General features: G+C 35.7%; 1 protein-coding gene across 1 annotated transcript in view; it reads left to right on the top strand.

The window, feature by feature from the left end:
- LOC128181102 (nodal modulator 1-like) overlaps positions 1 to 12,701 on the top strand; it is a 33,105-nt gene that overhangs the window by 17,991 nt on the left and 2,413 nt on the right. The window contains 26 exon segments of the mRNA XM_052849376.1: positions 174 to 353; positions 683 to 760; positions 850 to 924; positions 1,057 to 1,191; positions 1,469 to 1,558; positions 1,870 to 1,926; positions 2,500 to 2,699; positions 2,935 to 3,109; positions 4,047 to 4,188; positions 4,551 to 4,618; positions 4,863 to 4,926; positions 5,402 to 5,538; positions 6,117 to 6,265; positions 6,689 to 6,787; positions 7,011 to 7,106; positions 7,198 to 7,280; positions 7,524 to 7,683; positions 7,916 to 8,042; positions 8,818 to 8,934; positions 9,691 to 9,818; positions 10,501 to 10,639; positions 10,770 to 10,853; positions 11,205 to 11,315; positions 11,456 to 11,557; positions 11,828 to 11,947; positions 12,408 to 12,500. Coding sequence (XP_052705336.1) covers positions 174 to 353; positions 683 to 760; positions 850 to 924; positions 1,057 to 1,191; positions 1,469 to 1,558; positions 1,870 to 1,926; positions 2,500 to 2,699; positions 2,935 to 3,109; positions 4,047 to 4,188; positions 4,551 to 4,618; positions 4,863 to 4,926; positions 5,402 to 5,538; positions 6,117 to 6,265; positions 6,689 to 6,787; positions 7,011 to 7,106; positions 7,198 to 7,280; positions 7,524 to 7,683; positions 7,916 to 8,042; positions 8,818 to 8,934; positions 9,691 to 9,818; positions 10,501 to 10,639; positions 10,770 to 10,853; positions 11,205 to 11,315; positions 11,456 to 11,557; positions 11,828 to 11,947; positions 12,408 to 12,500 — 3,009 coding nt within the window.

Genomic DNA, 12,701 nt, shown 5'->3' with positions numbered 1-12,701 from the left:
CGAGGAACGTGTCGTCTGACCTTAATTTGTCAACTATAGTACAAGTGGGCTTAAAAATTTCTTCTCAAAGGATGCATACTTTCATTAAAAAAATAAGAAAACTAATGTAGAGAACTCTAGCAAGAAGTAAGATCTAAATTGACAATGTGATGACCAAGTGTTATTTTTACTAGGTGATCAGTAAGGGGCAGTCAGATGGCCCAGCGGGAGTCACTGTGAACCTATTTAAGGAGGGCACCACCTCTGTCCTTCAGACCACTACCACAGGAGAGGGAGGTGCCTACACCTTCTCCAAGGTCATGCCCGGAGACTACTCGGTCCAGGCCACCTCTACAGGATACAAGTTTTCTCAGGTACTGGTTATACTGTTCTTTCCCTGTTGAAAAATTTGTTGTATTGTTAAGTTTCAGGGTTGGCTGGAGCGAGGCAAAGTTATACTGTTTTAATTGATAAAATTATCAACATTCTTTGGAAACACAGAATTAACTTGTTGAAATGATCCTCTGAAAGCTATTGGAGAAATTTTAAACCAAAACTTTAAACACATATTTGGCAGAAATGGGGATCAATGAAGTGTAAAAACACTGATAACATCATTTTGACCATTTAAACTTGGTACTTGTAGTTTTATTAGTACAAATGTTAACATTCTTACCATGGGGTTCTTTTTTCTTTCTTGCAGAGTCAGGCCAAGTTTACAGTGAAGGCAGACAATGTGAATGTTGCCAGCTCTATGGTCATTTCTGGATACCAAGTCACTGTAAGAGTGTAATCATGTTTGACGTAGGGAGTGAAATCTAAAATGTTCAGTAATTACGATTTCTTCATCAAAAATCGTTTCTCTTGTAGGGGAGTGTTCAGAGTGAAGGCGAGGCCATCAAGGGAGTTAACTTTATCCTGTTCTCAAAACAGTTCAAAAAGGAGGTAGGACTTTTAAAAAAAAAAAACTGAAAATTCCTGAAAGAAAATATGGTCAACTCCGTGTTAAGTACTGATGTTTGGCTAATGATTTTGATAATTTTGTGATGTTTTTATAATTTTGTAATTTTTTTCCAGGATATTTCTGACTGCAAGAAGGACATTCCGTCAAGTTTCACCCACTCCGAGTCTGTCTCTCCCCTGTGTTACGTCCTGTCCGGTGAGGATGGAACCTTTGTGTTTCCTTCCCTGCCTGTGGGAGACTTCTTTATTGTGAGCTTAACATGATTTTTGTATATTTTATCAACAACAGTATATTGTCATATTAAAACGGTCATCTTGTACATTTATTGATAAAATTTTGTGACTTCATGTATTAATGTATGTGAAAAAAATTGCAAGAAAGTTTCATAATCATGAAAATTTTATAAAGTTTTTCATTCAAGGGATTGAACTTCATGCCCATAAGACATTTCTAAAAGTGACAATATTATTTTAAATTGCCATATATAACTGATCAAAGGCATAATGTAAAATATGATTTTTACAGGTGCCATTTTATAAAGGAGAGCACATTCGTTTTGATGTAGCTCCTGGGAAATTGGACTTCCATGTGCCTCATAGTCCCTTTACTATTCCTGTAAGTAGAAAATGAATTTGCTTGTTTCATTCAAGAACTGAATGCAGTAACGAAGGTGAAATAAACTCATGAGATCAAAATCTATGACCTTACAGGGTTTCTTGGAAATTTACTCGCAGTTAACATAGAAAAACTTTGTATAATCTTACATTTATGGTTAAAAAGAGATTACTCTGACTTTTCATGTAATAAAACTGTTTCCAATATATCAATTTAATTACCATGAACATGTACTATAAAATAAGAATACATACATATATGTTCAAGTATTAAGGTTTTATTCTCTACATTTTAAACCATTGATATTTAAGGAGGTGTTCCAGGTGAAAGGATTCTCTGTGACTGGAAGAGTTCTAGAGGCAGCTAAGGTAGAGTAATACTGCAGATTCCTTATTAAATGCGAGGAATTAATATCCATGTAAAATTGTGAGAAGGATTCTTTGCGGATTCTAAAATGTCGCCACTGTTTTCTGAGAGTTGGGATTTATGAGAAATAAGAAGAAAAAAGTTTCGCGTTCACAATTTTGTATTCTCGTAATTTGATACAAAACAGCAGGGTTGCAGAATACAGTAATGTAAGGAATTTAGAATGTCTAAATGCAAGCTGTTGAAAAATTTATTTGTTATGGTCCAAAGGAATGTCTTTTCTTAATAGGAAAAAAATATCCCCAAATAACACAAAACAAGCAAATTTATTATCAAGATGATGTATGCACACAGTTATTGGATGACAATTTAGTTAACGTCATTAATTTTGTATTTTGAATTATATTTTGTATTAGTTTCTTTATTGTAACGAATTAAGTGCAATTTAAAATAATTTAAAGCTGGTTGAAACGCCTTTGGCCTCTCAAATTCATTTATATTGTGTGACATAACTTGCCTACTTCACATTTGTTAAACGTCCTTGGCATAACCTTTTATAATGAATGCTTTATCAGGGCAGTGGGGTTGGAGGAGCAAAGGTTTTGATTGATGGCAAACAGCAGACGACAACTGGTCCGGATGGGATGTACCACCTGGAAAATATGAAGACTGGAACATACCGGATCCAAGTCCAGAAGGAACACATGTCCTTTGATGAGATTACAGTCAAAATTACTCCCAATACCCCCCAGATACAGGACATTATAGCATCAGGGTGCGTTATCACAGGAATTCTCCTAGATATAGAATATATTGTCCGCAAAGGAAGGGAAATTACCTTTCAGATTCGTTTTTTCAAAAGTGTTTAGATGATACTTTCAATATTGAAATTTTCTGACGAAGTTTATTTTAAATTCATAAACTTCCTGTATATTCCAATTAAAAAATCTGATATAATGTTGCATACTACACAATGATATAATAAACATTAATGTGCTGGCGATTTCCAGGTTTGATATGTGTGGTCAGATTGTCATTGGGAAGCTCCCCGACAGTGTCCAGGGGTCAGCTAACAGACGGGTCATCTATTACCCCCAGGGGAAGGGCTCTGATGCCGAGTCAGTCTCCACTGGCAATGACAACAAATTCTGTGCCAAGGTCAAACCAGGCAAATATGTTGTCAAGGTAGAGTTCATAATTACTTTTCAATACATACGTCTATTTTCATTGGCTCAGTTTAAAATGATAAGAAATAGTTTGGTGATTAAGATTAAATGGGGTTACAAGAAATCTTTCCGTTTACATTGACCTGGTACTGTAAACGTCTTTAGTTCCACATGTCTAAAATTTCACGATTTCCTGTGTAAATACCTTTCACGGTGTTTTTAATTTCACGGATAATCGATTTCTTATCCTAAAAAAGTAGATCCTGTTTGTAAAAAAATATGATGAGTGATGAACCTGCATCATGTAATTTACCCTATTTTCTTTTGAATAACGTAAAATTAAAGCCTTATTTAAGTTAAGTGTTATATGAATAATAAAACATGTTTGGGTCGAATGTAATAAGCACTGGTGTTAAATGTGCATTTGATATTTTGGGCATGAAAATTAAGGGGAAAACGTACATGTAATCTGTTAGAAAGAAGTACACCTTTATAATCAGTCAATCTTAAAATGAACTGCTCAATATGAATGCCGATGGCAGACAACTCATGGTTGTACATGCCCTAAGGAGATGTCCGAGATATTAAGTGACAATTAGCACCCTTGTTCACAATGGCTTCGATAGGGCCACAGAGATAAAGGTGAAACGAATATTCCGTTATAAAAATTTGTTTAATTAGATATTATTTGCATTAAATTAACGTAATACTCATGCTTGCTATTTTTTAACGAATTATAAATATACTATGATTACGATAAACATGGGGTAACTTAGGCCTCGCTCAAGCACACATGCATCTGTAATGACAGAGATGGTGAATGCTCAGCTCAATATTCATGGTGGCTTAATGTTCACGGAAAATTGTCTGACTGTGAACATAGTGAAATTAAAAACGCTGTAATGTTTACCACGTCTAGAGTATTTAATCTTTGACCTTGACCTGGTTTCCGATAGATTCACCTGACGGATGAGGAGATTAAGGCTGGACTGCAGCTAGTACCCAGTGAGAAGGAGGTCACGGTACAGAACGCCCCGGTCATGGACATCACTTTCTCACAATTCAGAGCCAAGCTGTCGGGATCCATCAAATGTTTAGGTACATGTGTATTATTGTATATTTCAGTATCTCTTTTGAGCAAGGTGGTTAGTTTTTCTGATTTGATGTACATTTGGGTATGATGCATTAGATGGAAAGAAGGGTAGAAGTGAGTATGCTAGGATATAAATTTTACTATGTCAAATTATCAAACTAATTTCTTGGAAGAGTCAGTAGTGTTTGAAATTTACTCCAAGTCAGATTAAACATGTTTTGTTACATCATACATATATTAAAAACTGCCGTCTTTGTGTTTTTGTCTTTGATACCACAATTACACAGAGGCTGGTTCGATAAAAATAATTTAAATGACTATCTTCTTTTCTATATCAATATTTATTTTATTATTTTTGTTTCCCCAGAGAAGTGTGGAGGAATGGAGGTGTCCCTGAGTCCTGTCAACAGAGGGGACAAGAAACAAATCACTCAGGTGTGTTACCTGTACATTTATTGTCATCAAACAGATATCAACAAAACCTACAAAAATTATGATTACAAATTATGTGAATTTGGTACTTGAATGGTTTTAATATTCTATTCTAAAAAAGACCATGTAAAAACAGATAAAGTAAAAAAAATAACTTTTAGTTTAACCATTGAGAGACAAAGTAGTTTTTAAACAAGTACAAGTATGTATTTGTCAGATTTTCATCAAAGATTTTGTTTCACTTTAGGCCAAGGAAGGTGCAAAGGGCACAGTGTTTCAGTTTGAGAATGTTCTGCCTGGGAAATACAAAGGTAGGAATGATTTAATTTACACAGATTAGGTATAGGTAAATGACAGTTTCATTAACATTGCATTTACTCATTTTTATATGCACCCCTTACCCCTTTCCCATATGTTGGTTATACATGTATTGACTTTTGTCTATTTATCAGTATGCTTGATGATCTGTACTACTTAGCATTTAAAAAAAAAATAATCCAGACCCAGACCTGTTTTATAGTTTTCTAGGTTTGAGATTGACTTGTTTACCTTATTCAAAATTTGGAAAGAAAAGTTGGAAAAACTATCAGCCTTTTTTTAGATGACAGTTCTTATATGTAACCAGTTACCACTGCTTTAGAGACAATACTAACCGAAATCTTTACCTTTTCAATGTCCAACAGCAATTATTCAGACAAGTAGTTTTTCAAATAAAAAAGTGCAGGTTTCCAGCAAATGGATTTGATTTTTGATACACCCAGTTTGAACTTCTGTTATGACTTTCAGTGACCCTCCTCCATGACACCTGGTGCTGGAAGGACAAGACCCTGGAGGTCGAGGTCAAGAGCAGTGACGTTGCCGACGTAGACTTCACCCAGACTGGCTACATCCTCAAGTGTACCATCTCCCACGAAATCAAACTGGTAAGCAGCTATTCACCCAAAGCTCTACTAAATATGGAATATCAGTTTCCAGTTTCAAAATACTCTTGAGGCCTTATTTTATGGGAGTACTTAATTCTGTGATTTTTCGGTTTTCCATCAAATTGCGAGAACCTAATACAGTAAAACACGCTTATAACGAAGTTCCGGGGACGGGTAAGTTAACTTCGTTATAAGCGTAATTCGTTATATCCGTCAAGTTTACAGCATGAAATAGAGACTTAGGGAATGAAATTCACTTCGCTGTAAGCGTCAATAAGCGTGTTCGCTATAACCGTGTTTTACTGTATCACGAATGCCGAATTTTTAACATAGTTTCATGTAGTTTAGATATGTTCAAAAATTAAAAGTGAGATTTTAAAATTCGCAAGATGGGCTTCTCGCGATTTTACGCTGATATTAATTCCTCGCCTTTAAATAGGAATCTACAGGATATGTACAAGTGTCATATTATGCTATGAATATTCTGATGAAACCTGAATAAAAAACACACAATATTAGATTCTTTACTTTCTCTGTTTTAGGAGTGGTTATACATGTTTAAATTTTTTGGATTTCAGCACTTTGCTCATAACAAGAAAAGTGGATCCGTTGGCTCCTTTGATTTGAACAAGGGCACAAACCGGTTCTGTCTGGCCCAGCCTGGTGTATACAAGTTGAGACCAGACTCCTGCCACAAGTTTGAAAAAGAGGAATACATATATGACACGTATGTATGCTCTCAATCAGTAAACAAATAGAGAGAAGTTAGGAGTAAATAGTTCCGTAAACAATTTGACATAGGATCATGTTGTACATATATGTACTAGTATATTTTAGTTTCTCTTCCCTTGATTCATTTTACCATTACTGATTCTTTGTTATTCTGTATTCTCTTTATTTGGGTATTCATTATTGGGCCATTTCTGCTATACATTGCTATCATTTCATGGATCACGATCTCCACTTTGGGCCCTTGGAATTTTGTTTTCTTCATTTTTTTGCAAGACTTCTATTATTTATAACATTTACCTGTTTTAGAATGAATTGGTATGATAGTTTAGAATAACGAAAGAGAATAGATTTTTGACATTATCCAACCTCAAGATACTTTTGTTTATTATACCACAATATTTGTTTTTTAATATTTCAGAGGAAGCCCAGAGTTACTAGCCCTGACAGCTGTGTCGCATCTTGTAGAGGGCAGCGTGACAGCAGAGGAGAAAGTTAACGACATCAAGATAGATGTTACGTAAGTGTAGCTGTGTTAATCATAGCTTTAAGTAATAGCTTTGATATGTTTCATTACTAATCGTATGCATATAAACATCTGCTGACAAGCATTCAATTGGATTGAACATTGCCAAGGACATCTGGTGTGCATGATTTGTTTGAAAAAAGTTATGAAATATAAAAAGTCTGTAGAGAATTGAGTTCTATAGAGTATCTGTATAGATTTTTCCATGATTTGACAGGTCGAGCCTGAACACAGAGACAGTCACACTGGGCCCCCTCACTGTCACAGAGGAAATCAAGGGAGCCTTTGTCTACAAGTTCCAACACTGGGCCAAGTATTATCATAATAACATCACAAATACATTGATAGATCTTCTGTTTTTGATGGAAGAATGAAATTTATTGTTTTTATTTATGAATTTGTAGATCCAATGAGAAAGTGGTGTTTTCCGTGAAATCAAACGAGCTCCTGTTTAGCCCAGCCTCTGTTGAGGTCACAATTGTTGGAGGTAAATTCAAATCTGGTTATGTGTGAAAGTATAATGTTCAATTTAGAAGATATCAAGATAATTTCATCTGATTTTTTAATCCCATTTTGTATATTTGATCTAGAGACTTTGCAGTTTTAATGATTTCATAAATTGTCGACTATCATGAAAGTATATACACTAACTTTGTTGTGTAAAAGACTTTGACATTGCCCTGTGGACTGTACACTGTAGATCTACAGGAATGGCATTTGTAATTTGTAGACACTTGTCCTGGGGAGGCGGTGAAGTTTGTGGGGAGGAGGGGAATCTTCATCACAGGAAGTATCAAACCTAAACTAGCTGGGGTCAAGGTCACAGTCACTCACAAAGATGGAACAGCTGACCCTATTGTCATAGAAACACCTGACTCAGGAGAGTTCAAGTAGGTCAAAGTTCATGTTGCATTGCTAACAACTATAAAGATTTTCATGTTTATTAGTAAAATCTATGTGCCTCTAATCAAGATATTAGATACTGAGGCATAGAAGGGATGTAGACACATACATGTGCAGGAATACAAGTAGTTCAACCTTGGATCTTGAAAAGAATTTGATCTTTGAAAGTGACACTCTTTTGTTAATAAATAAATCAGGAATCCATATCTGCTTTTTCAGAATTGGCCCACTGCACAGGGAAAAGCAATATGAAGTAGCAGCCGAGAAACCAGGCTATGTGTTGGAGAAGGAGAAGGAAGACCCTCTGCTGTTCTCAGCATTCAAACTCGGTGAAATCTCTGTACAGGTCTGTACTTTGTTAAACTGTTTGAATGTTATGTAAGGGACAGGACTTGTCAGTGAATGATTTTGAATTAGACCCTTTTATCAGTCATATCAAAGCAATGGATCAGTAAAGTATCAGATCATCTTCCCAATACCAACGATGACATTGGACTCAGTGTATCAGAGTTCAAGCAATTTCTTGTTATGCTGAATACAGGGTAATTTTCGCCGTGTATAATTTTTGCCTTTCAACACTCGCAACCAGTTTCACCCCATCTTGAATTTGCCCAGACATAGTTTTGTTAAAAGAAAAATAAATTATGACATTTGGATTTGCCCAGTCCTAAATTCTCCCATTGACAATGAAGGCAAAAGGGGCGAAAAATAAATAAAGCTGAATAATTCCCTGTATACATGTACAGTACTTATTTCAAGAATCACTCGCTTATAATGTATCACCTGTACTCAAACCTGAGTAATACATGTACATGTAAGTACACACTTTTAATGTGGTCAATGTGGCAGTAAAGTAAAACCCGGTAATAACGAATACGCTTATTATGAATTGATGCTTACAGTGAAGTGATTTTCATTTCCCGTGACTTTATTATTACATGTTGTAAACTTGAGGGATATAACGAATTACGCTAAAAATGAAGCAAAATCTTCCATCACTGGCACTTAGTTATAAGCGGTTTTACTGTACTTAAGAATAAGGAAATTTCAGTAGTCTAACCGGTATTAAATGTACACGTACACGTATAAGGCTTAACTATTTGAATTTCGTAAATCCGTAGGTTGTGGATGAAGAAAACAAGCCCTTGTCTGACGTCCTGCTGTCACTGAGTGGAGGCAAGCAGTACCGCAGTAACAACGTCACCGGGGTCAACGGATCCATCGTGTTTATTGGCCTGGTGAGTGGTGTTTGTGCAATCTCTCACCAGAGGGCGTATTACGCTGCGCTACAACACCTCTGTTAACGTCTAAATGCCAAGAATCTTGGCAAAACCCATTCTCAATCATGATATTATAAATTATAGTTTTATATGTATTCAGTCTACATTTCGATGTTAAAGCCTCGCTAAAAATATTGAAATAAAAAGATTTTTATTGGTAAATCACGGTAATAAACAAAGAACTATTTCTCGGAGTAATACTCCATTACCAATGTTTTCGTGGCACTACTTTTTAGACGTTAACAGAGGTATAAGTGGAGCGAAGCAGGAACGATAACTCTGGGTAGAGATTGGTGTTTGTGTACAGGACAGCAAATGCTTGATGAGATAATTAAAGTGTTTTTACTTGTGTTATTAAGTTTGAATTTATGAATTTCACATTATGAATATGAAGATAACTTTTTGGTCAAAATATCAACTACTCAATGTTAACACCTGAAGTGAGAAGTAAGGTGTATGTCTTATGTTTGTTTTCATATTTTCATATATTTGTAGTCACTTGGAAGTTTGCTTGAAAAGATAATATAAGTAGCATTCCTAACCCCCCCCCCCCATCCTTACACACAAACATATGCACATACAGTATTTCAGTCATGTATATCCATAACATGTATTAGTATCTCCAGCAACAGAAGAGTATCAATGTTCACTGAATTAAGTGGCAGTTGTTTTTAACAAATGATAATGCATGATACATTCCACAATTGTTTACAGAGTCCTGGTCAGTACTACCTTCGGCCAATGATGAAGGAGTACCAGTTCCAGCCCAACTCCCAGATGATTGATGTGTTGGAGGGAGGGACCAAGAAGATCAGCATCAAGGGGGTCAGGGTGGCCTACAGGTGAGACAGGTCAATAACAAGGGGGTCAGACCGTCAGGGTGGCCTTTGGGTAAGACAGATCAGAATCAAGGGGGGCAGGGTGGCCTTCAGGTGAGACAGAGTACCTGGTGAAGTTTGGTTTGATTTGGGTGAAGCTATAATTTAGAAATGTGCAAGTAAATATGTGTGTGTCAAGACTTGATTTGGAAATATGTAGTTCATGTATATGAATCTGATCTTTGATGTTCTTTTTAATAAAAATTGTACTTTGCATAAATCTTTGAAAAGATGGTGTTACAGTTTGTATGTTACCATCGAATATATTATAATTTTATTGTAAATTGGATTATCGATTTGAAGAAAATCAACTTAAAAGATGTAGTTCAGCTTAGTCTGATAAACGAAACATAGAGTTGCATTTTATACATAAATTGATGCAGTAAAAAACATTTTTGTAAAAGACTGTTACAAACATTTTCACTTATGACATGAGCCTCTCCCTCTATAGTTGCTATGGCATGGTGACTTCCCTTATTGATGCAGTAGAACATTTTCTGTAAAAGATTATAACAAACATTTACACATGTAACCTTTGCTGGACCTCTCTGACAGTTGCTATGTTTCGGTGACCTTTACTTTGCCTGTCTCTGTAGTTTCTATGGTAAGGTGACCTCTATGACCTATACTTTGCCTCTCTCTGTAGTTGCTATGGTTCGGTGACCTCCCTGAACGGTGAGGTGGAACAGGGGGTGATCGTGGAGGCTGTGGGGGACAGACCCGAGTGTAACCAGGAGGAGAGTAAGACTGAGGCGGACGGCTCCTACAGGATCAGGGGGCTACAGGTACACCTCATTATTACACCTCATTGACAAGGGAAAAACCTAACTGGATTATGGATTTTGAAATTTAAAGATTTGGTCAGTAGGTAGAAATTTTAACATTAAGGTGTCTAAGTTTTTTTTTGTTTTGTAGCCTAAATGTACTTATCAGATTCGATTGAAATCGGAGGTTAACCCCCACATAGAGAAGTCAGCCCCTCAGTTCCACGAATTAGTGGTAAGTACAGTCTTCATCGGCCAAGTACCACCAGCAGGAACAAATTCATGATACTTTGCACATTCTATACCTACTACGTGGTTAGCCACAACTACATGTACGTGTTTGGTTGAAATTATCAAATCTATTTATAGACTTTATTTATTAGCCAAGAAAATGAATTTTCTAAAAGGACTGACTATTTTCATGTCATAAGATTTTTTAAGGTACCAGTAAGTGCAAATACATGTGCTGCAAAGAGATAATTTTTTTGAAGTACCAGTATGTTTCATTGTTAAGTCTCTGCCATTCTGTTTTCACGTACAAAGATGTATTCTAATGGTTCATTCTTTTCATCTCCTTCTTTTACAGGTGAAGGACTCTGATTTCACTGGCATCAACATTATTGCTTTCCGTCGAAACAACCAAATGGACATCAGTGGAAATGTGGTCACTCCGGAGGAATTCCTCCAGCACCTCAAGGTTTGATTATGAATGTGTTGTATTTTACTTTAAACTCTGCATGTGAAAATGTAACTTAAAATTTACCAAAAAAACAAAAAAACAAGCTTGTGTTGTTTATTTTCAGTTTCCATTTGTACATGTATTATAGTGTGTTTTAGGTGCGCTTGTACCGAGATGACAACCCAGATTCTCCCATCCACACTGCCAGTCTGGGCCCAGTATCCTTCTTTTATCTACCTTCACTGCAGATGACTAATGAGGTACTTTAAAGTGGGAAAATGTTGTTGGTTCATGGTTTTGAATATTTCCCAGTAACTATTTTATCACTTAGCAGTGGAGTTGGAAGCAAATTATAAGGGGGGCTAGACTTGTCAAAAATCTTGACAAGCCAAATAAAAAAAGATTATGGCTATATTTATGTTTAACTTTGCAAAAAACCTTAGAAATATTTACTTTGCACTTGTTTTAATTTTACTCTGTTCATGGATTTGATATGTCGATGTTATAATATTTTCTGATTTCGTCCTCAGAAATACTTGCTTCGTCTGGAGAGCACCCTGTCTAAGGCATCCTACGAGTACGAACTCCCGGAGATCAGCTTCCAGACTAACAAGTCCTACAAACACTTTACATTCCAGTTTACTCCTAAGGTGCGGGTCATCTTTGCAGATCAGATTTTCACCATATGTTTTACTGTAGATTCCTTTATTTATGCGAGTACTTTATCTTTACTTTACTTTATCTGTTTTGCATCAAATCGCAAAAATATGAAATCGCAAACACCAAATTTTTATCTTTACTTCATTTAGTTTACTTCTGTCCAAAAAATAAAAGTTTGATTTTAAATTCTGCGAAATGCGTTTCTCATAATTTTACGCATATATTGATACCTCGCATTTATTTAGGAATCAACAGTATATGATATGCCATAAAGATTTTTCATTGGTGAAATTTTCTTTTATGACGATTTTCAAATATTGCTGTATACAACTCATTTCTACTCATGGTAAATGTTGTTCATGTAGTGATGAGAACACATTTTGGATAAACATGATTATCATAGAATTATTGCCAGATCCCATACAAATACATCAATATTTTTTTTATCAGAGGAAATCCTTGGAACAGGAGCTGAACCAGGGTTCTGTGCTGGCCCTTCCTCTAGCCATACTTGTAGGCGTGGCTATCTATAACTACCAAAAGGTAAATCTTATTACCAAATAAACAAACAAATTGTCCAAGGTTTGCAAATACCCCGGTATTAGCAAAACATTGATTTGCTATATGCTCTAATCTTATCTGAACATCTGTTATTTTTGCCAGATTGATGAATTTCTTGGTGTATGAAACAAATACACTTGTCAATCAACTCTTACTGTACATGTACATTAGTTGAATGCTTGC

The sequence above is a fragment of the Crassostrea angulata genome, chromosome 1 (assembly GCF_025612915.1).
Source record: "Crassostrea angulata isolate pt1a10 chromosome 1, ASM2561291v2, whole genome shotgun sequence".
Taxonomy (NCBI): Eukaryota; Metazoa; Mollusca; class Bivalvia; order Ostreida; family Ostreidae; genus Magallana; species Magallana angulata.
This window is presented reverse-complemented; position numbering and strand designations above follow the sequence as displayed.